This window comes from Pan troglodytes, chromosome 17 (assembly GCF_028858775.2).
Source record: "Pan troglodytes isolate AG18354 chromosome 17, NHGRI_mPanTro3-v2.0_pri, whole genome shotgun sequence".
NCBI lineage: Eukaryota > Metazoa > Chordata > Mammalia > Primates > Hominidae > Pan > Pan troglodytes.
In genome coordinates this window covers 43,906,082-43,932,938 of record NC_072415.2, presented here as the reverse complement: position 1 = coordinate 43,932,938, position 26,857 = coordinate 43,906,082, and the positions used below count along the sequence as shown (strand labels likewise).

General features: G+C 34.4%; 1 protein-coding gene across 13 annotated transcripts in view; it reads left to right on the top strand.

Moving 5' to 3' along the window:
* The window catches only part of NOL4 (nucleolar protein 4), a 381,831-nt gene that overhangs the window by 69,955 nt on the left and 285,019 nt on the right, over positions 1-26,857 (top strand). For 8 of the 13 annotated variants that reach the window (XM_063795583.1, XM_063795581.1, XM_063795584.1 and 5 more), the window contains one exon: positions 24,698-24,847. In XM_063795583.1, coding sequence (XP_063651653.1) covers positions 24,698-24,847 — 150 coding nt within the window. Of the gene's footprint in view, positions 1-24,697; positions 24,848-25,803; positions 25,867-26,857 lie in introns of all 13 variants that reach the window. The other 5 variants (XM_063795587.1, XM_063795585.1, XM_063795588.1 and 2 more) reach the window with 2 other exon arrangements.

Sequence of the window (26,857 nt, the reverse complement as noted above, 5' to 3'; positions counted from 1 at the left end):
TTAGTTAACACACCTACTTGGGAAAAACTATTTAGCACATTTTACAAAGATATATATATGACATGAGTGATGGGTGCACAAAAAAATCCACGAATGAAACCGTTATAGCAGTATTATTCTAATAGTTAAAAAACATAAATGACTCTAATGTTTTTCCTGAAAAAAATTGTTAAATAACTTATTGCATATTTTACTATGGAATACTATGCAACAATAAAAAAAGTACTTCTACGCACTACAGCATGTATGAATCCCACAAACATAATGACATAACAAAATAGGCAACACGAGTCTATGTTGAGAAGCTAAGGTAGTAGCTATCTCTGGGGAGGTAAGCAAGATTAGTGATTAGAAAACAGTCAAAGGGAGCTTGTAGGGGTGCTGCTACTCTTCTATTTCTGGAACTTGGTGATCTGTATGTGGAAGTGTTTAATGTGTACATTCATTAAACTTTATACTTATATTTTGTGCATTTTGTCTTAGTTATATTTCAATTATTTTTTTAAAGACTTGTCATTAACTACTGTATTAAGTCACTGTCTTCAGCCTCTGCCTGTTGGATTTTAACCTGTTTTCTAGCTGTTTCCTCTTACATCTTTGCATGTGTCTTATGTTTTCAACAGATTTGACTAGTAAATGAATTTTTCCTCATATTCATTGTTTTCGTCCTTTTAGTAATGGAATCCTCTGAATGTTAGCTGGACACATGTCTGACTCCTTTTGGCCAATCTTCTGACTACATTTTCTAGCCTGCCTCAGCTCTACATATGGCTGTGTGATTAAGTTTGGGCCAGTTATTCCTAGCAGAAGTAATGGGTCCGACTTACTTCCTGTATGTTGCTTTCATTTTTACTTCCGGCTGGGAAATAGCAATGTCTGGGAAACCGTGGCAACCACATGTTCTAGATGGCAGAGCTACCATGCTGGCTGTGGATCACTGGACTGTTAGATGAAAGAGAAATTAATTTCTGTCTTATTTAAGCTATAATATTTTGAGGTTCCTTTATTACAATATAGTCTCTGTCTTAACACAGTTTGTTATAAATATCGCAATTCATATGTGTCTCTGTGCATTGATTTGGCTAATCACTCTTTCCAGAGATGACCTGACCTACTGAAATGATCTCCAAGAAGTGCCATATTCACTGATTTATATCTTGCAGTGCTTTCCATTTCTTAGATATCTGACCATGGGGAATGTATTCATTTATTTGAGTCTCAGCTTCGTTACTTGTGAAATGGGAATAATAGATGATTATTATGAACACTAAAGGAGTTAATACTTGTAAAGTGTTTAGCAGTCTGGAGTACATATTAAGCACTCAACAAATATTATTTTCACCTAATAGTTTTAATGTAAATAACTGATATGGAACTGAGCAATAGCACAACAAAGAAACTCAATGTACATTGGAAGAGGATATGAATTAAGGACATTTAAGAGACAAGTTCATGTTGTTTCATGATTCGAGCCTTCTAGAGATTTGTTATTATTTTATAAATATTGGAAATAGTGTAATGTTAATATAAATATACCTTATGACCAAGTAATTCTGCTCCTAGTGATGTATCGAAAAGAAATGAGTACATGGGTATATGAAAAATATAATGAAAATATTTATAGCAGCATTACCTTTAATAGAAACAACTGGAAACAACCCCGTTGTTTCCTACACATAAGAGCAAAACTAACTCTTAATTTTGGCAAATTTATTTTAACTGTCCCATGCTTCTCTTTCTTCTTAAAAATTGGTAATAATAGTTCCTGACTATTGACTACTTAAGAATATGACTTATCTATTACAATGTGATTTGAGGAAAAATTGCTAAAAGTCTCTAAGGTATTAAAAATAAATTGCACTTCTATTTTTAGTATTCCCTTTCAATTATCTTCTAGCAATTTTCTTTTGTCTAAAGTACTTCCTTTAAGTCCCTTCATAAGGGTGGTTAATGTTTTTGGTGTGTTTGCCAGAAGAAAACCCTCTTTCTTGCACAATAATTTATCTGATTATATAAATCTGTATTTTTCAGCATTTGCCCTCAGAGTCGTGAAGTTATTATTGTATTGCCTTCTCACTTGGTGACTATTGAGAGGTTTGCTGTCAGACAAACTCTTGTTCCATAAGGGTGATCTGTCTCATCTTTCTGGCTGTTTTTTTTTAAATATAATCAGTTTGTGGTTATCTGCAGTTTTATACATAGTAATGTATGCAAGAGTGAATTTTTGCAAACAAAATTATCCTGTGTGGGATTCACTGTGTTTCTTAAATCTGAGGTCTCATAGCTCTATTAATTTTCCTCCATTGTTTTCGCAAAAGATTAGACTATTTTGTTTTCAAACCAAGAGCCAAATAAACCTAAGACACATCACCTGGTCATGTCTATTTACAAGTAGTTCATTCATTCACTGCATGTGGACATTTTTTTAAGAGTCCTATTTTTACATGAACATTTCTGTTTCAAGTCTTGTGGCCCATTGCTCACATGACCCTAGAAATTTACCTGACTTTATCAACTCTGCATTTTAAACTATGCTAATTAGTCATTCTTTCTAGTTATTTTATAATGGAAGATTTCTTTCTTTTTAAAAATAACATTAAAATAAGTTAATGTTTCATTTCCTATCCTTGGCAGATTTTTATTTTTCAATATGAATTGTTTTGGAACAAAAGTTAGTGATACATGCACTAAAAAGGGATACAAAGATTTCATTATTATATTTTAATTTAATGTGAATTTTTCATTTTTCAAATTGATCAAGCATAGTTTACAAAAAATTCCTTGAGCTGGTTGTCGGTCCACTAGAATAACTTTCCTCTGTTGCCACACAGGACAGCAAGGCTTTCACTCCTCCAAAGAGTATATCCTTTTCCCCCTCTCATTTTAAATAGACTTCAGGTTTACAGCAATACTGAGCAAAAGTACAGAGTTTCCAGGTATCCCCTGCCCTCACAAGCTCATAAGCACCCCTGCTATCAACATCCTGCACCATATTGGCATATCACTAAAATCCAAAGTTTACATTAGGGTTAATCTTGGTTTTATACATTCCATGAGTTTGGAAAAAGATGTATAATGACATGTATCTACCAATATAGTGTCATACAGAATAGTTTCACTGCCCTAAATATATGTTGTGCTTTGTCTATTAATCCCTCCCTTCCCATAAGCCCTGGCAACCACTGATCTTTTTACTGTCTCCTTAGTTTTGCCTTTTTCCAGAAGGTCAGATATTTGGAACCATATAGTATTTAGACCTTTCAGATTGGCTTCTATCACTCGATAATATGCATTTAAGATTCTTTCATGTATTTTCATGGCTTGATAGTTCATTTTTTAGTGCTAAGTAATATTTCATTGTCTGGGTGCACCAGTTTACTCACTCACCTACTGAAGGACATCTTGTTTGCTTCCAAATTTTGGCAATTATAAATAAAGCTGCTATAAACATCTGTGTGTAGGTGTTTTTGTAGACTTAAGTTTTCAACCTCTTTGGGTAAATACAAAGGTGTATGTTTGGTGGATCATATGACAAGAGTATGTTTAGTTTTATCAGAAAGTGCCAAACTTTCTTCCAAAGTGCTATAAAGTTTTGCAATCCTATGAACAATTAATGTTCTTTTTGCTCCATATCCTCACCAGCTTTTGGTGGTGTTAGTGTTTTGAATTTTGGCCTTTCTAATAGTTATGTAGTGGTATCTCATTCTTTTAATTTGCATTTTCTGAGTGGCATGTGATGTCGAGCATCTTCTTTGGTGAGGTGTCTGTTCAGATCTTTTGTACATTTTAAAATCAGTTTGTTTGTTTTCCTATTGTTGAATTTTATGAGTTATTTGTATATTTCAGATAACAGTCCTTTATCAGATTTTCTTCCAGTCTGTGGCTTGTCTTCTTCCAGTCTGTTGCTTGTCTTCTCCTTCTCTTGACTATGTCTTTCATAATCAGAAGTTTTGAATTATAATGAAGTCTAGCTTATCAATTCTTTCATTCATGGACCATGACTTTGGTGTTGTATCTAAAAAGTAGTCATATCCATGCCCAAGTCATGTAGATTTTCTCCTATTTTATCTTCTAGGATAAAAGTTGTATGTATTTTTTGTATTTAACGTTTAGTCTAGGATTCATTTTCAGTTATCTTTTTGAACAATGTAAGTTCTGTGTCTAGACTCCTTTTTTCCACACGTGCATATCCAGCTGTTCCGCAACATTTGTTAAAACGATCTTTTCTTCATTGTATTGCTGTTGCTCCTTTGTCAAAGATCAGTTGACTATATTTATGTAGGTCTATTTCTGGGCTCTCTATTCTATTCTACTGATACTCGTTTGTTCTGTTGCCAATACATACTGTCTTGATTACCACAGCTTTATAGTAAGCCTTGAAGTTGAGTAGTGTTAGTCCTATGACTTTATTCTTCTCCTTTAATATTGTGTTGGCTATACTTGGTGCCTTTAAATTTCCTTCCACATTTTTTGAGGGCACTATTCTCAACATTTTCTTCATGTAATAGGCTTAGTCAGATATTTGAAGGGTAACTAACACTTACAGATAACTAACATTTGTTGAGTACTTATTAAATTCTGGGCAAAATTCAATTAATCATAAATTAAACAGATATATTATATAATTATCATCATATTTTAGATGAGAAAACCAAGGCCCAGGGAAATGTAAGAAAATTCCCCAAGGCAACTTAGGTAGTAAATAGAGGAATACGATAGTCTGCCTCAAAGGGACATAATGTGGTATCACCTCCCAGTACCTACAGCATTAACTAACTTTCAGCAAGGAAATTCTTCAGATAAACCAGGTTATAGAGGTATAAATTCTACTTCAATTGAATATTTGCTGATTATGTACTATATACCAGGGACAATTCTAGGTATTACATTTTCAAAATAATGATCACTAAGCATTTTCTCTTAATGAGTTCATTGTGTAGAGTGTCATATAGTGAACAGACAAGTTAAAATAAAATAGTAGCTTTCTCCAAAGGGTGCCACACTGGAATCAACCTAGATGGTCATCAACTGGAGAATAGAAAGACAAATTATGGCATCATCATGCAATGGGATATTATTCATCAATAAAAACATAGGGTATGATGATAACAAAGTTTTGATATCTCTCTCACAGATCTTACTTGCTAAATCTTCATGTTTACTTCCTATTAAAACACTATCATAGCTATTCTGATTAATTTAGTAGTGAAAGAATAATCTTTCTCTCTAGGCTTCAAATCCTTTCCCTTGTATTTAGGTTAAAAATTCTTACTTTGTGGCCACATGCACCCTAACAAAGTTACTAGTCCCAGAATTTTCCCAAAATAAAAGTCCTTTTATTTTCTGGGATTATTATTCACAAGATTGACACTTATCTCTGAAGTCTTTAAAGATTTTTATTCTTTTAGCATTTCTTTCCAGTATACTCATGTATTACAGATTGTTGGCTATGGACACCAGAAATATTTTGACCTATTTTTAATCATTAAAATCACTATGAATATTAGCATGTCTCAACCTAATTTTTATTTTCTTTGCTCTGCATCCTATCCCCAAAGCTATAAAAAGGAATTTACTGCTCTATCACACAATGATTATGCCTATTAATTAAGGGAAAATGCAGGAAGATGTAATTGTACTTCTCAATTGCAGTCAAACACTGAATTAGCCACAATAACTAAAAAAGATAGCTCAAATGATTAAATCTTCAGAGGAACCCTATATTTATATTAAATAATTCATTTCTCAAGGAAAAAATAGTTTGTATATATTTTTGCAAGAAGAGCTAACTATCCTAAATATATGTGCATCCAATACAGGAACACCCAGATTTATAAAGCAAATACTTAGAGACTTACAAAGAGACTTAGACTCCCATACAATAATAGTTGGAGACTTTAATACCCCACTGTCCATATTAGACAGATCAACAAGACATACAATTAACAAGGATATTCAGGATTGGACTCAGCTCTAGACCAAGCAGACCTAATAGACATCTACAGAACTCTCCACCTAAAATCAACAGAATATATTCTTCTAAGCACCACGTCTCACTTATTCTAAAACTGACCACATAATTGGAAGTAAAACACTCATCAGCAAATGCAAAAGAATGGAAATAATAACAAACAGTCTCTCAGACCACAGTGCAATCAAATTAGAACTCAGGATTAAGAAACTCACTCAAAACTGTACAAGTACATGAAAACTGAACAACCTGCTACTGAATGACAACTGGGTAAATAACGAAATTAAGGCAGAAATAAATAAGTTCTTTGAAATCAATGAGAACAAAAACACAGTGTCCCAGAATCTCTGGGACACAGCTAAGGCAGTGTTTACAGGAAAATTTATAGCACTAAATGCCCACAGCAGAAAGCTGTAAAGAGCTAAAATTGACACCCTAACATCACGATTAAAAGAGCTAGAGAAGGAAGAGCAAACAAATTCAAAAGCTAGCAGAAGACAAGAGATAACAAAGATCAGAGCAGAACTGAAGGAGATAGAGACAAGAAAACCCCTTCAAAACATAAATGAATCTAGGAGCTAGTTTTCTTTGAAAAGATCAACAAAATAGACAGATCGCTAGCCAGACAAAGAAGAAAATAGAGAAGAATCAAACAGACACAATAAAAAATAATAAAGCAGATATCACCACTGATCCCACAGAAATACAAACTACCATTGGAGAATACTATAAACACCTCTATGTAAATAAGCTAGAAAATCTAGAAGAAATGGATAAATTCCTGGATACATACACCCTCCCAAAACTAAACCGGGAAGAAGTCGAATCCCTGAGTAGACCAATAACAAGTTCTGAAATTGAGGCAGTAATTAATAGCCTACCAACCAAAAAGACCCAGGACCAGATGGATTCACAGCCAAATTCTTCCAGAGGTACAAAGAGGAGCTGGTACCATTCCTTCTGAAACTATTCCAAACAATTGAAAAAGAGGAAATCTTCCTAACTCATTTTATGAGGCCAGCATCATCCTGATACCAAAGCCTGGCAGAGACACAACAAAAAAAGAAAATTTCAGGCCAATATCCATGATAAACATCGATGCCAAAATCCTCAGTAAAATACTGGCAAACCAAATCTAGCAGCACATCAAAAAGCTAATCCATCACTATCAAGTTGCCTTCACACCTGGGATGCAAGGCTGGTTCAACATATGCAAATCAATAAACGTAATCCATCACATAAACAGAACCAATGACAAAAACCACATGATTATCTCAATAGATGGAGAAAAGGCCTTTGATAAAATTTAACACCCTTTCATGCTAAAAACTCTCAATAAACTAGGTATTGATGGAATGTATCTCAAAATAATAAGCTGTTTATGACAAACCTGTAACCAATATCATACTGAATGGGCAAAAAGTAGAAGCATTCCCTTTGAAAACTGACACAAGACAAGGATGCCCTCTCTCACCACTCCTATTCAACATAGTGTTGGAATTTCTGGCCAGGCAATCAGGCAAGAGAAATAAATAAAGGGTATTCAAATAGGAAGAGAGAAAGTCAAATCGTCTATGTTTGCAGATGACATGATTGTATATTTAGAAAACCCCATGGTCTCAGCCCAAAATCTCCTTAAGCTCATAAGCAACTTCAGCAAAATCTCAGGATACAAAATCAATGTGCAAAAATCACAAGCATTCCTATACACCAATAACAGACAAACAGAGAGCCAAATCATGAGTGAACTCCCATCACAATTGCTACAAAGAGAATAAAATACCTAGGAATCCAACTTACAAGGGATGTGAAGGACCTCTTCAAGAAGAACTACAAACCACTGCTCAAGGAAATAAGAGAGGACACAAACAAATGGAAAAACATTCCATGTTCATGGTTAGGAAGAATCAATGTCATGAAAGTGGCCATACTGCCCAAAGTAATTTATAGATTCAATGCTATCCCCGTCAAGCTACCAATGACTTTCTTCACAGAATTAGAAAAAAAAAAAAACTACTTTAAATTTCATAAGGAACCATATAGCCAAGACAATCATAAACAAAAAGAACAAAGCTGGAGGCATCACACTACCTGACTTCAGACTATACTACAAGGCTACGGTAACCAAAGCAGCATGGTACTGCTACCAAAAGAGATATATAGACCACTGGAACAGAACAGAGGCCTCAGAAATAACGCCACACATCTACAACCATCTGATCGTTGACAAACCTGACAAAAACAAGCAATGGGTAAAGGATTCCCTATTTAATAAATGGTGTTGGGAAAACTGGCTAGCCATATGCAGAAAACTGAAACTGAACCACTTCCTTACACCTTATACAAAAATTAACTCAAGGTGGATTAAAGACTTAGATGTAAGACTTAAAACCATGAAAACCCTAGAAGAAAACCTAGGCAATACCATTCAGGACATAGGCATAGGCAAAGACACGACTAAAACACCAAAAGCTACTATATAAACTGTTTAATAGGCACTAGAGCAGTGAAATAATGACAAAGCAGAGAAACATGCAGCCTGAATAAATGGCTAGTCAGTACCTCAAATTTGAAAATTACTTGCATTTTAAGGGAAGCAACAGCAAGTGTAAGGGATGCGATGGAAAGTCCCTTGGAAGACAATATCCAACAAGTAAAGCTCACTTAGCCAGCATCTGCACATATGGCCAAGCAGTGTTTTTCTAGTCTTCTTTTCACATGGGGATTGGCCAACTAGTAACATGGACTTTTTGTGCTAGAAAGAAGATGAATATTCTATGTAAATAATTGTGAGTATTTTATATAAATATATACATAGTCTCACTGAAGAAACAAAACCTTGGAATTCAGTGTTGTTTTCTTGGGTAAATCATTAATTTTGGAAAGAGTAGATGTAAATTTTATCTGCTTTTGCAAATGAATTGCTGGTATAAAATTAATAATTTTTGTATATGTTTGCTTTTCACAGAAACAATTTTTTTGGTTGAAGTATTTTAAGTTAAAAATTGAGTTAGTTTTTCTTTTATGCTACTGTTACTTAGTACTGTTGTTTCTTTTCCCCGAGATAATGTTCATTTAAAATTCTTATGTTTTTCTTTTCCTTTTTAAAAATAGTAACTCAAATACATGAGAAGATGTCAAGGAATGCTGCATACTAAAAATTCTTAATTAGAGTTATAAACATACTATTTGTGAAAATTATATTATTTACAGATGATCTCTATAAATTCTTGAGTTTAGGACTCTTGAAAATTGAATGCTAGAAATTTATATTTATTTTATTATCTCCTCTTTTATATTATGTCATTCTTTTGTTTATAAATTAGAAAGTTTAAATCATACCGCTTTTATTTGTAAATATTTTACTAAAATTGCTATCAATTACACGAGCTACTTTATAATGATGATTTTGCCCATTAGAATATCTGATTGATAATACTTAAGACTAGAAAAGGTAATAACTATTTTCATTCATTGAGTCCTAGAAGGTAAAATTGCTATATTGACCTTAGTTTGAATTCTCTGTTACAATTTCCATAAAAACCTTTCAGTATATGTTTGATATATCAAAATTTTGACTTTCAAATATTATTTTTAATTAATTGGAAAATGCATGCAAACTATCCTGTTTCAATCTGACTAGTATAATTGAGCAATATAACAGTGTTCTTGTCTGTCAATATCTTGCCAAATTATCTCCAAAGCAGATACAGTGGCCTGTGGAGAATAGGAGTTAGGAAGAAGATCAGGACAGTGATCTACTCCATAATGGTTATTTCTGCATCATTTCTTCCTGTCTGTTTTCCTCATACTGGTGAAAGTCCAGAATTTAAAAAGAAGTTGAATTTGAAACTCAGAAAAAGCATATTCCAAGTAGATCCTATAAGGAGAAGAGTCATGGAGAACTGCATGTCAGCCTTTTAACGTAAAGGGCACTTTGATTTTATCGTAATAAAAAAGTATCTCTAAGCATAGTGTCTCTCATTTGACAACTTCATACAATTGCATTAAATTTTTATATGCATGTATATTATCTTACCAATTGGCAATTAGTGAGAAAACATAAAGTTAAATAAGGGGTAACTCGTTTTTAGCCTAACTTTTCTTTCCTTCAATCATTTCAGTGTGTTAATATAATACAACAAAACTTTAAATAAACCCATCATTTTGTTGAGCACAGACTTGCTATCACTAACTCGATTTACAAATTTGGTTAGTTTTGCTATCAAATTAGCTTTAATGTAAAGTTTTTTCAGTAGTAGCTATGTTTTTCATAGCACCCTGAGGTGTCACATTAGATCAGTTAGTTTTTTGAGTTCTTGTTCTTTGAAGCTTTTTATGTCAATAGTTGACCACAGGAACTAGTCTATAAAATCGTCACTGAAGGCCGGGCGCGGTGGCTCACGCCTGTAATCCCAGCACTTTGGGAGGCCGAGGCGGGCGGATCACGAGGTCAGGAGATCGAGACCATCCTGGCTAACACAATGAAACCCTGTCTCTAATTAAAAATTAGCCGGGCGTGGTAGCGGGCGCCTGTAGTCCCAGCTACTCGGGAGGCTGAGGCAGGAGAATGGCGTGAACCCGGGAGGCGGAGCTTGCAGTGAACCGAGATGGCGCCACTGCACTCCAGCCTGGGCGACAGAGCGAGACTCCGTCTCAAAAAAAAAAAAAAAAAAAAAAAAAAAAAAAAAAAAAAAATCGTCACTGAATTCAGTGAATCTGTCATTTACTCATCTTGAATGACATAAAAATGTTGATATCCTGGAGCTGGATTGTACTAACTCATGAGAGCTAACAGGTAACTTTTTGGAAATTTTGCAATCCATTTATGAAACACAGTAATTACCAAAGGTTGAATGATATAAACTTATTAAGTAATTAATATTAAAAGGGAATATATGCTCAAAACTCGTCATGAATAATTATTTTTATATAGTGTAGTATTGTCTATACTCTTGAGGTGGTTCATCTGGTTTATAGTATCATTATGGTGAAAATACCATATAATGGAGGATTATTGTGATTCTCTTTTCAACTTCACGTTCAGTGATTTCCCACTGGTAGCTTGAAAGAAGCAATGGTAGAAGTACTTATACAACATAGAAATTAGCAAACGACATAAGTCAGGACAGATTTATGATTTTGTCCATTGTCTTAGTAAAGCTGAAAGAAGTTTCAGGATTTTTTTTTTTTTTTTTTTTTTTTTTTTTTGAGATGGAGTTTTGCTCTTTTGCCCAGGCTGGAGTGAAGTGGTGCAATCTTGGCTCACTGCAACCTCCACTCCCCAGGTTCAAGCGATTCTCCTGCTTCAGCCTCCTGAGTAGCTGGGATTACAGGTGCGTGCCACCACACCTGGCTAATTTTTGTATCTTTAGCAGAAACAGCCTTTCCATGTTGGCCAGGCTGGTCTCGAACTGCTGACCTCAAGTGATCCACCCTCCTTGGCCTCCAGAAGTGCTAGGATTACAGGCCTGAGCCAACTCTCCAGGCCAGAAGTTTCAGTTTAATGAATAAAATTTGTATAAGAGTGAGAAATAATTTAACAGTAAATCACATACCAAATCAATTACAAAAATTATTGAGAAAAGTATTCAAAAGTGGTATGGAGTTTTATTTGCCATATCATAGTTCAATCAAAACCATAGGTTGGCTAGATATACAAGGGTTCAGCAAAAATCAATGAAAGTATTCTGTGAAAATTGGTCACTTATATGAAGTTTATAGTAAGAGGTATTACATATTTTATTATTTATAAATTATATGTTACACATCTTTTATATCAGTACTGTTTATAACCTTATGTATTATATATGTTTTCAAGAGACAGTTCTTAAATAGTTACCAGCACACTCTCATAATCACCACTATAGTATTGGTTGAGCCACTTCTGTTTTCACTCCGCACTCTACTCTACATTGTGGATTGTTTGAATTTGGATTGCATGAGCTCCTCCACTTGGTTTCTTCCCTTCCCTTCGCTTCCCTTCCCTTCCCTCCCCTCCCTTCCCCTCCCTCCTCGTTTTATTAATTTTTACATCCTTGAACTCAAAATCCAAAACCATTAGCAACTATTTATTTTAACAGCTTTATTGAGCTAGAACTCACATTTTTTAAAGGTTTGTAATATTTTTATTGTACTGTTATTTTTCCTGAATATTTTTGATTATCAGTTAGTTGAATCTGTGGATGTGGAATTCATAGATACCAAGGGCCGACTGTATTGCATATTTCTTATTTATTTATTTATTTACACTTTAAGTACTAGTGTACATGTGCACAACGTGCAGGTTTGTTACATATGTATACATGAGCCATGTTGGTGTGCTGCACCCATTAACTCGTCATTTACATTAGATTTATCTCCTAAAGCTATCCCCAGTAATCTCCTAAAGTATATCCCCAGTAATGGGATGGCCGGGTCAAATGGTATTTCTAGTTCTAGATCCTTGAGGAATCGCCACACTGACTTCCACAATGGTTGAACTAGTTTATAGTCCCACCAACAGCTTAGAAGTGTTCCTATTTCTCCACATCCTCTCCAGCACCTGTTGTTTCCTGACTTTTTAATGATCACCATTCTAACTGGTGTGAGATGGTATCTCATTGTGGTTTTGATTTGCATTGCTCTGATGGCCAGTGATGATGAGCATTTTTTCATGTGTCTGTTGGCTGCAAAAATGTCTTCTTTTGAGAAGTGTCTGTTCATATCCTTTGCCCACTTTTTGATGGGGTTGTTTGGTTTTTTTGTAAATTTGTTTGAGTTCTTTGTAGATTCTGGATATTAGCCCTTTGTCAGATGAGTAGATTGCAAAAAATTTTCCCATTCTGTAGGTTGCCTGTACACTCTGATGGTAGTTTCTTTTGCTGTGCAGAAGCTCTTTAGTTTAATTAGATCCCATTTGTCAATTCTGGCTTTTGTTGCCATTGCTTTTGGTGTTTTAGACATGAAGTCCTTGCCCATGCCTATGTCCTGAATGGTATTGCCTAGGTTTTCTTCTAAGGTTTTCATGGTTTTAGGTCTAACATTTAAGTCTTTAATCCATCTTGAATTAATTTTTGTATAAGGTGTAAGGAAGGCATCCACTTTCAGCTTTCTACGTATAGCTAGCCAGTTTTCCCAGCACCATTTATTAAATAGGGAACCTTTCCCCATTTCTTGTTTTTGTCAGGTTTGTCAAAGATCAGATGGTTGTAGATGTGTGGTATTATTTCTGAGGGCTCTGTTCTGTTCCATTGATCTATATCTCTGTTTTGGTAACAGTACCATGCTGTTTTGGTTACTGTAGCCTTATAGTATAGTTTGAAGTCAGGTAGTGTGATGCCTCCAGCTTTGTTCTTTTGGCTTAGGATTGACTTGGCGATGCGGGCTCTTTTTTGGTTCCATATGAACTTTAAAGTAGTTTTTTCCAATTCTGTGAAGAAAGTCATTGGTAGCTTGATGGGGATGGCATTGAATCTATCAATTACCTTGGGCAGTATGGCCATTTTCATGATATTGATTCTTCCTATCCATGAGCATGGAATGTTTTTCCATTTGTTTGTGTCCTCTTTGATTTCGTTGAGCAGTGGTTTGTAGTTCTTGAAGAGGTCCTTCACTTCCCTTGTAAGTTGGATTCCTAGGTATTTTATTCTCTTTGAAGCAATTGTGAATGGGAGTTCACTCATGATTTGGCTCTCTGTTTGTCTATTATTGGTGTATAAGAATGCTTGTGATTTTTGCACATTGATTTTGTATCCTGAGATTTTGCTGAAGTTGCTTATGAGCTTAAGGAGATTTTGGGCTGAGACAATAGGGTTTTCTAGATATACAATCATTGTCAGACAAGCAAATGCTGAGAGATTTTGTCACCACGAGGCCTGCCCTACAAGAGCTCCTGAAGGAAGCACTAAACATGGAAAGGAACAACCAGTATCAGCCACTGCAAAAACATGCCAAATTGTAAAGACCATTGATGCTAGGAAGAAACTGCATCAACTAGCGACCAATATACCCAGCTAACATCCTAATGACAGGATCAAATTCACACATAACAAGATTAACCTTAAATGTAAATGGGCTAAATGCTCCAATTAAAAGACACAGACTGGCAAATTGGATACAGAGTCAAGACCCATCAGTGTGCTCTATTCAGGAGACCCATCTCATGTGCAGAGACACACATAGGCTCAAAATAAAGGGATGGAGGAAGATCTACCAAGCAAATGGAAAACAAAAAAAGGCAGGGGTTACAATCCTAGTCTCTGATAAAACAGACCTTAAACCAACAAAGATCAAAAGAGACAAAGAAGGCCATTACATAATGGTAAAGGGATCAATTCAACAAGAAGGGCTAACTATCCTAAATATATATGCACCCAATACAGGAGCACCCAGATTCATAAAGCAAGTCCTTAGAGACATACAAAGAGACTGAGACTCCCACACAATAATAGTTGGAGAATTTAACACCCCACTGTCAACATTAGACAGATCAACGGGACAGAATGTTAACAAGGATATCCAGGAATCGAACTCAGCTCTGCACCAAGCAGACCTAATAGACATCTACAGAACTCTCTGCCCCAAATCAACAGAATATACATTCTTCTCAGCACCATATCACACTTATTTCAAAATTGACCACATAGTTGGAAGTAAAGCACTCCTCAGCAAATGTAAAAGAACAGAAATTATAACAAACTGTCTCTCAGACCACAGTGTAATCAAACTAGAACTCAGGATTAAGAAACTCACTTAAAACCGCTCAACTACATGGAAACCGAACAACCTGCTCCTGAATGACTACTGGGTACATAACAAAATGAAGGCAGAAATAAAGATGTTCTTTGAAACCAATGAGAACAAAGACACAATATACCAGAATCTCTGGGACACATTTAAAGCAGTGTGTAGAGGGAAGTTTATAGCACTAAATGCCCACAAGAGAAAGCAGGAAAGATCTAAAATTGACACCCTAACATCACAATTAAAAGAACTAGAAAAGCAAGAGCAAACACATTCAAAAGCTAGCAGAAGGCAACAAATAACTAAGATCAGAGCGGAACTGAAGGATATAGAGACACAAAAAAACCCTCCAAAAAATCAATGAATCCAGGAGCTGGTTTTTTAAAAAGATCAACAAAATTGATAGACCGCTAGCAAGACTAATAAAGAAGAAAAGAGAGAAGAATCAAATAGACGCAATAAAAAATGATAAAGGGGAGATCACCACCGATCCCACAGAAATACAAACTACCATCAGAGAATACTATAAACACCTCTACGCAAATAAACTAGAAAATCTAGAAGAAATAGATAAATTCCTGGACACATACACCCTCCCAAGACTGAACCAGGAAGAAGTTGAATCTCTGAATAGACCAAGAACAGGCTCTGAAATTGAGGCAATAATTAATAGCTTACCAACCAAAAAAAGTCCAGGACCAGACAGATTCACAGCCGAATTCTACTAGAGGTACAAGGAGGAGCTGGTACCATTCCTTCTGAAACTATTCCAATCCATAGAAAAAGAGGGAATCCTCCCTAACTCATTTTATGAGACCAGCATCATCCTGATACCAAAGCCTGGCAGAGACACAACCAAAAAAGAGAATTTTAGACCAATATCCCTGATAAACATCAATGCAAAAATCCTCAATAAAATACTGGCAAACCAAATCCAGCAGCACATCAAAAAGCTTATCCACCATAATCAAGTGGGCTTCATCCCTGGGATGCAAGGCTGGTTCAACATATGCAAATCAATAAATGTAATCCAGCATATAAACAGAACCAAAGACAAAAGCCACATGTTTATCTCAATAGATGCAGAAAAGGCCTTTGATAGAATTCAACAGCCCTTCATGCTAAAAACTCTCAATAAATTAGGTATTGATGGGACATATCTCAAAATAATAAGAGCTATTTATGACAAACCCACAGCCAATATGATACTGAATGGGCAAAAACTGGAAGTATTCCCTTTGAAAACTGGCACAAGACAGGGATACCGTCTCTCACCACTCCTATTCAACATAGTCTTGGAAGTTCTGGCCAGGGCAATCAGGCAGGAGAAAGAAATAAAGGGTATTCAATTAGGAAAAGAGGAAGTCAAATTGTCCCTGTTTGCAGAACTCACATATTATAAAAGTACTCATATAAAGTGTATAATTCAATATTTTTAGTATGTTCAGAACGTTGTACAACCACCATCCTCTAATTTTGGAACATTTTGTCCCTCCTAAAAGATACTTTGTGGCTATTAACAGCCAGTCCTTATTTTTTTCTCCTCCCCACTTCTAAATAAGCAATAAACTACTGTCATTATTTTTATTTTTATTTTTTTGAGGTAGTTTCTCACCCTGTTGCCAAGGCTGAAATGCAGGGACACAATCATGACTCACTGCAGCTTCAACCTTATGGGCTCAAGTGATCCTACAACCTAGCCTCCTGAGCATCTGGGACTACAGGCATGTGTCACCATGCCCAGCCAATTTATTTATATTTTTTGTAGCGATGAGGGTCTCACTATGTCTAAAACTCTTGGGCTCAAGAGATCCACCTTCTGCAGCCTCCCAAAGCATTGGGATTACAGGCGTGAGCCGCCACATCTGGCCCTATTTCTATCTATATACATTTGCCTATTTTCTACATTTCATATAAATTGAATCATACAATATGTGGTCTTTTATGTCTGGCCTCTTTCATGAAACTTAATGTCTTCAAGGTTTATCCATGGATGAATCAGTACTTCATTTCTCTTTATGGTAGAAAGATATTCCTTTGTATGGTTATGCCACATTTTGCTTATACATTTTTCAGTTCAGGGACATTTGAGTTCCCACTTTTTGGATATTACACATATGCTGCTATTAATATTCATGTATAATATATTTTGGGTGAACTTATGTTATTCCTTTTGAATGTGTGTATGTGTGCATGTGTGTGTGTGTGTGTGTGTGTGTGTGTGTATATATTTCATATATTCATGATTTTGGCTTACCAAGTCGTCTGGTAAGTCTATGTTTAACTTTTTGTTACTGCCAGTCTGTTTTCAAAGCAACTGCATTATTTTGCATTCCCACCAGCAATGTATGAGGATTCCAATTTTTCCAGATCCTTGCCAATACTTGTTATCTAATGTAGCAATCCTAGTGCATGTGAAGTAGTGTTTCATTGTTATTTTGATTTGCATTTATCTAATCACGAATTATATTAAGCATTTTTTCTTGTGCTTGTTTGTCATTTAAACATCTTTTTGGAGAAATGTCTGTTCAAATTCTTTAACAGTTTTTAAATTGGGTTATTTGACTTTCTATTACTGAGTTGTGTTTTCATATATTATGGATGTAAGTCCTTTATTAGATATATGATTTCCAAATATTTTCTCCCATTTGTATGAGATGTCATTTCACTTTCTGATGGTATTATTTGCATCATAAACATTTTAAATATTTTTGTAGTTCAATTTATAATTTTTCCTTTTGTTGCTTTTAATTTTGGCGGTTATGAGGACTTTGCATTACCCAAGGTTACAAACATTTACTTCTGTGTAACCTTGTACAAATTTTGAGTTTTAGCTCTTACATTTACATTGATCATTTAATTTAATTTTTATGTATGGGTTGAGGTAGGGACCTGACTATTCCTTTTCATTTGGGTATATAGTTGTCCTGGCATTATTTGTTAAATTCTTTTCCTACTGCATTGTTTTGACATGTCTTTTGAAGGTGAATTGAATAAACGGAAGGCTTTATTTCTGAAGTCTCAATTTTATTCCACTGATCTATATGTCAATTCACATGCCAATACCACACTATCTAATAAAGACTTTAGTGTAGTAAGCTTTGAAATTAAGAAGTATATGAACTCCGAATTTCTTTTTTTTAAAGGCTATTTTGGCTAATCTCGTTTCCTTGAATTTACATATAAATTTTAAGGCCAACTTGTCAATTTTCATGAAAAGCTATTTGGAATTTTGGTAGTGATTTCAATGATCCTGCAAAATAAGGTTTATATTGTCTTCTAGTCTATAAACGTAAGGTGTATTTCAGTTTATTTAGCTCATATTAAATATTTTCAGCAATGTTTTATAATGTTCAGTGTATAAGTCTTACACCTTTTTTAACATTATATCTAAATCATTCCTAAGTATTTTAGTGTTTTGAAACCCTTATAAAAGAAATTATTTTTCCCCCTTCATTTTCAGATTGTTCATTGCTAATAAAAACTACAATTGATTTTTAATATTGACTGGAACTCATTTATTAGTTCTAACAGTTTTAATGGATTCCTTAGAATTTTCTATGTATGAGATCATGTAATTCGTGACACACAAAGCATCTACAAAGATATTTTTACTTCTTCCTTTCCAATTTGGTGTATTTTCTGTCTTTTCCCTGATTAATTTTCCTGGCTAGATTCACCAGTATGATGTTAAATAGATGTGGCTAGAGCACACATTCTTGTTTGGCTTTTATTTTTAGGAGGAAAGCATTCAGTCTCTCACAATTAAATAAGATGTTAGTTATGGGAGGTTTTTGTAGATGTCCCTCATGAAGTTGAGGAAATTCCTTTCTATTCCTAATTTACCTAGAATTTTTGTCAGGGAAGTATGTTGGCTTTTGTCAAATGAGTTTTTTCCTGGATCTATGGAAATAATAATATGCTTGTGTCCTTTATTGTATTAATATAATATATTAAATTAATTCATTTCATTGTATTAAACTAACCTTGCATTCCTGGGATAATCCTACTTGATTGTGGTATATAATAACTTGTAAATGGGTTGGATTTGGTTTGCTAGTATTTTATTGAGGATTTTTGTATCTATATTCATAAAATATATTGTTTTGTATATCTTTTTTATCCTGTGATATATTTGATTTTTGTATCAAGATAATGCTGGCCTCATTGGATAATTTGGGAAGTGTTTTGTCACCTATTGCTTTAAAAGAGTTTGTGATGAATTCCATTGATTCTTTGAATGTTTGGTTCAGTGAGGCTGTCTGGGCCTGGGCTGCTTCTGTGTGTGAAAAGCTTTTTTTTTTTTTTTTTTTTTTTTTTTTTTTTTTTTTGAGATGGAGTCTCGCTCTGTCACCCAGGCTGGAGTGCAGTGGTGTGATCTTGGCTCACTGCAAGCTCTGGCCTCCCAGGTTCATGCCATTCTCCTGCCTCAGCCTCCCAAGTAGCTGGCACTACAGGCGCCCACTGCCACACCTGGCTAATTTTTTGTATTTTTAGTAGAGACAGGGTTTCACTGTGTTAGCCAGGATGATCTCAATCTTCTGACCTCGTGATCCACCCGTCTCAGCCTCCCAAAGTGCAGGGATTACAGGCACGAGCCACCGCACCCCGCTGTGAATAGCTTTTTCAATTACTAATTTTGTCTTTATACTTGTGATAGGCCTATAAATTTTTTGTCAGCCATTATCAGTAATTTAAGTCTTTCCAGGAATTGTTAATTTTATATTATTAATTCTAATTTGTTGACATACACTTGTTTATGGGTTTTTGTGATTCTTTTATTTTTGTAAGGTCAATAATGATCCTTCTTTTATTCCTAATTTTAGTAATTTGAGTCTTCCCTCCTCTTTTTACATTTTTATATAAGTAGAGCTTAAACTTTGTCATTTAAAAAGTTGTTTTCACATATTGCCTTTTGGTTTTGCTGATTTTGTCCATTGTTTTCTACTCTCCATTTCATTTGTTTCACATCAAGTTTTTACATATTCTCTCCCTTCTGCTCGATTTTAGTTTACTCTTTTTCTGGTTACTAAGGTGAAAAGATAAGTCTGATTTGAAATTTTTCTTATTTTTTAATACAGGCATTTAGCACTGGTTTGGGCATGTTGTGTCTTTGTTTTCATTCATCTCAAAGTATTTCTAGTTTTCTTTTGGATTCGTCTGACCAATTAGTTTTCAGAAGTATGTTCATTTCTTTATATTTGTAGTTTTCCCAAATATCCTTGTGTCATTAATTTCTAATTTAATTCCATTTTGGTCATAAAACATGTAAAATATATTTTCAATCCCTTAAATTTATTGAGGCTTGTTTTATGATAGCATGAGGTCTCTCATGAAAAATGTGTTACTGTTTTGTAGAGTGTTCTATGTATGTCTATTAGTTTTTTTTAAATTTTTAAGTATTGTTCAAGTCTTGTATTTCCTTATATATCTTCTGCCTAATTGTTCTACTTTGGAAGGTGAGCTTTTACGTTTCCAGCTATTATTGTTGAATTGTCTATTTCTCCCTTTAATTCTGTTTTTGCTTCATCAATGTGTGTGTGTGTATGTGTGTGTGTGTGTGTGTGTGTGTGTGTCACTTGGAGTCTCTTATTGGGTCCATATATGTTGATCGTTGTTTTGTCTGTCTGGTGAATTGAACCTTTTATTACTATGAAATGAGTCTCTTTTTTTAATTATATTTTTAAATTATATTTTAGTGGTTGCTCTTGAGCATACAATATACATTCGAAATTATCAGAATCTACTTCAGATATATAGTATTTTGGTTACAACCAAGTAAAGAAATTTTAATTTTATATAGCTATATTTTTCCCCACTTTTTTGTTCTGTGACTGATATATATTTTGTTCTATGGCTGATAAGTCATAAAACGGACACACACATGTAAAACATCTATATATGTTAAAATACAACAATATATGGTTATAACTATTGCTGTTTATAATCTTATGTGTTTTAAAGAAGCTGAGGGAAGAAAGTAGAAAAGTATATATATATTTTGAGGCAAAGTCTTACTCTGTGGCTCGGGCTGGAGTGCAGTGGTGTGATCTCAGCTCACTGCAACCTACACCTCCCAGGTTCAAGCGACTCTCCTGCCTCAGCCTCCTGAGTAGCTGGGACTACAGGTACATGCCACCACACCCAGCTAACTTTTGTATTTTTTAGTAGAGAAGGGGTTTCACCATATTGGCCAGGCGGGTCTTGAACTCCTGACCTCATGATCTGCCTGCCTTAGCCTCCCAAAGAGCTCGAATTACAGGCCTGAGCCACTGAGCCTGGCCAACTCTCTTATTTGACCTTTTTGGTTCTCTTTCTTTCTATGTGCGGATCTGCATCACCATAAGGTATCATTTCCTTACTCCAAACTCCAATACACCTTTGTTTCTGCCCCTTTTCTCTGTTATTGTCAAGTGTGTTACATTTCTGTATGTTATTATTCCAATAAATCAATTACCTATTGTTTTATCCAGTTGCCTTTTAAGTCATTCAAGAACAAATATGCAATTATACTGTCTTTAACATTAATATATTATATTACATTATATTAATTTGTATTATATTATATCATTTTTACCTTTACTGGTGCTCTGGATATTTTCATGTGAATTTGAATTACTGTCTGATGTCATTTACCTTCAGCCCAAATAACTTCCTTTAGCATTATCATATGTTATGTCTACTAGCATTGAATTCTCTCAGTTTTGTTCATCTGGGATAGTGTATTTCACTTTTTTTTTTTTTTTTTTGAGACAGAGTTTTGCTCTTGTTGCCCAAGCTGGAGTGCAATGGTGTGATCTTGGCTCACCGCAACCTCCACCTCCCAGGTTCAAGCTATTCTCCTGCCTCAGCCTCCCAAGTAGCTGGGATTACAGGCACGTACCACCACACCCAGCTAATTTTGTATTTTTAGTAGAGATGGAGTTTCTCCATGTTGGTCAGGCTGGTCTCAAACTCCTGACCTCAGGTGATCCACCCCCCCCCCCCACCTCCCAAATTGCTGAGATTACAGGTGTGAGTCACTGCATCTGGCCTTCACCTTAATTTTTGAAAGATAGGTTTCTCTGGCTATAAGATTCCTGGTTGACAGTTTTTTACATTTAGCAATTTGAATATGTCATCCCATTGCATTCTGACCTCCTTTGTTTCTTTTGCGAAGTTAATTGTAATTGGGGTTAACTTATATGTGATGGGTCTTTTATCTCCTGGTGCTTTCAAGACTTTTGTCTTTGCCTTTGGTTTTAATTTCTACTGTACTGTGTCTATTTACTTTTTTGTTTTTTGCGTTTTTGAAACTTTGGGTTTGTTGAGCTGTAAGCTCATTAAATATATTTCTTCCAGTTTCTGAATGACTTAATTATACCTTACTGTCTAACTCACGATACTTGGCTGATTTATATGGTAGACCTAACCTCTGAAGGCATTTTTGATTTTTACTTATAGAGTACAGGTGTATTGTGCTGAAATCATAGTTGAGAGTAAACAGGTCCACATAACAAGAAGATAATAGACAGTTTTCCTCCACAAATATGTGATTTTAATATTATCCTGACAAACACTGAACTTCCAATTTCTTGAGACAATGTTGACTGTTAAGAAATGCTTGTGAAACTTTTCAAATGTATGCTCCTATGGCACAATTTGTATCTCCTGTGCTCTAACTCATACCCATTGGTAGTTGGTTGAATAATGGCCACCCTAAGATACCAAGTCCTAATTCTTGAAACTTGTAAACATTATCTTGTTTGGTATAAGGACCTTTGTAGATATTATTAAGCATCTTGAGAAGATTACTTTGGATTATCCGATTAGGCTCTAAATCTCATCATAAGGGTCCTCACCAGAGAGAAAAACGCAGAGGAGAGATGCACAGAAGAGACAATGGTAATATAATGCAGCCTCAAGCTGTGAAATGCTGTCAAGCACCAGAAGCTGGAAGAGGCAAAGAATGGGTTCTCTCCTAGAGCTTCCAGAAAGAGTATAGCTCTGTGGACATTTTGATTTTGGACTTCTGGCCTCCAGGATTATTAGAAAATAAAGTACTCTTTTTGAAAACCACTCATTTTATAGTAAGTTGTTAGAGAATCCATAAGAAATTAGTATACTACCCTAGCAACCATTTAATACCTATTTTCTGCATTAAACTGTAAGCTTCACAAATGCCTCAATTATCTGTCTTACACATCTTGCTAACTCCAGCTACTAGCAGAGGGTTTAGTAGTATCTGGGCCTTGTTGAATACTTATTGATAAAATGAGTAAGTAGACTGTGATCCCCACATCACTCACAGTTGAGTATTTAGCTAGAAAAATGAGTGAACATGTGAATGAATTAAAGGACAAATATATATTTATTCCCATAAACAATAAATACAGACTAAGTGTAAAAGATTATCATATTTTTTGTTTTTCCAGCAAAGGAACCCTCTCAGTTCCTTTGCTGGAGACTGTACAAATTTCATGGCTGGGAACAAAGAAGACAAAGTTTTATGGGTGGTTTTACTAGTGGGTACAGTTAGAATTTGAGTTTTCAGCCTAGGAAAGGTGGTTATTCTCTCAGGTATAGGGGATAGGTCAGGAGGAGGCATATGAAATTGTGTTTTTAGCTCTTTGACCTAACATGTGATTTCCTATATATAGTTGTTTGAATATGTTGCTTCAGCCACCACTACTCACAAGGCTTACCGTAAGTCAGAAAAATAAATAAATAAATAACAAAAAACTAACAGAAAGCACCAGGTGACTTACTTTTGTTTTTGCAGTGACCTCAGTCTGCTGGGGTTACTGTTCAAATAAACTCTTGCCATCTCACTGCATAATGATTTTGCTCAGATTAATCACTCTCTTGTGCTGTATGCTGGGGTTAATGGCTATGTTATGTTACTTCAAATTATATCACAGGGTCCAAATAAGAAGTGTGTGTGTGTGTGTGTGTGTCTGTGTGTGTCTGTGTATGTGTGTGTGTGTGTATGTGTATGTGTGTGTTTGCAAGCAGGAAGCCCTTTCATGTTGCAGTCATGTAAGATTAACTTTATTATCTCATTCCAAACTTATTTCTTACTCCTCTCTATTATCCATGAAAACTCTTTGTTCTTTGCTGTACTTCCCAGCAAAATGGCTTTTGCCTGACTCCAACTCCAACCTGTGTTAAATTATATTTCTTCCTGGAATCTACTTCAACAGAAGGTGATATTTTCTCTTAATTCTTATAGTACTTTGCATATTTTTTATCATGGTCCTGAAAATGACAAGAGCCACCAATTACTGAGGGTTCATTATATGGTAAACATTGGATTACATCCTTTAAATATGTCATTTCATTTAATTCTTACAACAGTTTTGTGTAGTGGGCTGTTTATTTTATAGGAGAGAAAAACTGAAATTTAGAGAAGTTTAAGTGATTTGCACAAAATATGCTGCTTCCAAGTAGAAGATCTAAATTTCACATAGATAATTTCTAGAGCTCATGTTTTTAACCTTTACCACATATTGTTCTTTAGACCAATACTGATAGAATAATAAATGTGTTTTCTTTCCTAGGTTATGCAATAACCTAGGATAACTCTGTATCATTTTTTTCATTTCTCAAATTACAATTTCCAGGGCCCAGCAACTCAATATTGTTTGGATGAATTAATAAATATCTAGAATTTAATTATTACAATAAAAAATTACTGGGCCTCAAAATATATTTTAAAATAATTTAAGAAAGTCTTACTGATGGCAACAAATAAGTCATTATAAAAACTTAAAAGATGGAATTGATGGGTAAGCATGATTTATTCAATATTAACTATGCCAAATGTCTTCTCTCATGTTTTTCCAAGTTCTGTATGTAAGTAATGCATAAAATATTGAAATATTCATTCATGAATTTTTGACGTTTCCTATATAGATGATTTTGTTGAGGTTATAAAAACATTTTGTTTTAAACAATTTGTGTATTAAATGCAAATTAGTTTATTAATCTTATGGGTTTTTGTTGTTGTTGTTTTGTTTCCAGGATGGCGTAGGGGTAGATGAGAAGCTGTCTTTACGACGGGTAGCTGTGGTTGAAGATTTCTTTGACATTATTTATTCGATGCATGTGGAAACGGGACCAAATGGAGAACAAATTCGGAAACACGCTGGACAAAAGAGAACTTACAAAGCAGTAAGTTAAAAAGAAAAAAAAGAGCATGCATTTCAAGACTTGATATTATGTATCCTTGTTTAAATGGGTTCAATAATTATAAATATTCTATCTTCAACATAAATTAGGCCATATGATGGTCATGCCCAACATTTAAACTATAATTATTTTGGTTGTATGTTCACTAGTCTATTCATATAATTTAAAACTGTCTCTAGAATTTTCATATTGTTGCCTTTAAAAATGTATAATATGTGGTAGTCCCAATCAAATGCCCACAAATGGGGACATATATTATATATTATATTATGAATATTATATATTCAATGAGTCATAGCATATGAATTATGGACTGGAACATAAGAACTTTTATACTACCACTACTGTCAACAATTATTTTCCATCAAATCATATTAATATGTTTAGGTATTTTCTAGTTCATAGTAATAATAAAATCATGAGGAATATTTTATGTACTTTTCTTATGTCTCCTTATATTCAATGTATTTATCCTGAAGGGTATGTATTTCTTAATTTTCCAGGACAGAATATTAAAAGATATGTGTTATTGTAATAGATCTAATGCCCTTGAAAGTTTAAAAATGGAAGTATATGATGTTTTTGTCATAAATTTTGTAAAAAGCAGATTTAATTAACTGCTAGATATCGAAATATATAGTGTCAAAATGGAGTAATATATTAATCTAAAGTTTCTAATTATACCTACAGTTTGATCTAGACACTTTAATCTAGCTTTTTATTTAATTAAAACCTTTATAAAATCATATTACTATAGATATTTCATCCTGTCTAGGAAAATTGAACAGTAAATTATTCTTCTCCTATATGAGCAAAATGTACATCCGAATTACTTTGTCAGCAATGAGAATAATATCCTTTTTGAGTATTCTTATTGAATTTTGCTTTTGGCTACCTTTATATTAACTGTTTTCAGCTATATTGATATACAATATCAGTCTGGATCCATTTTTTTTTCAGATACAGAAAAATGTGTGAAATGCTCAAAGTTTCAAATACAGGTACCTATGTTTGAAAATTAGCTACTGAGCATAAGAAATAGCTTCTTTTTCATAACTATTTTTTGCTATATTGCCAGGGTCATATTGAATCTTTGTAGTTGCATAATAACCCCTAATACATGTTGTATTTATCCCTCCTCCTCTATGGTTTTGTTTCTTGGCTGTTTCCAAATTGCATGGTTTGTGGGCAGGCACTATTGTAAGTTTCCTTACATAAATCTGCCACATAAACTTTCTTTTGACTTACACATTCCAGGAGACATTCTTGTTATGACTAATGATAATGGCCTAGCTTCTTGAGATATTTTTATATAGACTAACATTACTGAACATACTCATTTTGCCTGTCTCCTAAGCCAGGGCTATTCCTCTGGACAGTAATAGGAAAAAATAAATGTATATTGATCTACTAATATCACTAACTGTGTAATCTTATAATAATACATTTTCATGAAATAGCTACCTGAACTCGATAGGACTTTGTAAAAGGACTTTGCTAGGGATGCATAATTTCAATTGTATTAAATGAATAAAAACAAAAACCAAATAACAAGCAAAAATCAAGTGGTTTCGTTGTCAATAGTAGTGTGGCAGCCAAATCTGTTTAGGTGCCAAAAGCAATTTAAAATAACCTAATCTTTGAAATGCATTTATTATAGACCTTTAATCAAAATGCAAAATGAGTCAATGATTTAAATCCAAATCTCTTGCCCTGTGTTTTCTTAAATGAAATGTAGAGAATCTGATCCATTGCCATTATGCATGCTAAACACTTGTAATAAATTGATAAACATGTTTCCAGTGTACACAATTTTGAATTAACATTAGGAAGACATTTTCTGCATTTTGGGGTAGAGATATAACCTTTGAAAGTATGTCCAGAATCTGAAACCTTATCTAATCCCTCTTGAGAATGTCCTATTTGAATATTCTCTCTTTTCCCAAGTTTTTTCTTTGCACATCTAAAGTGTTGTCACCTTTTCCTAATACC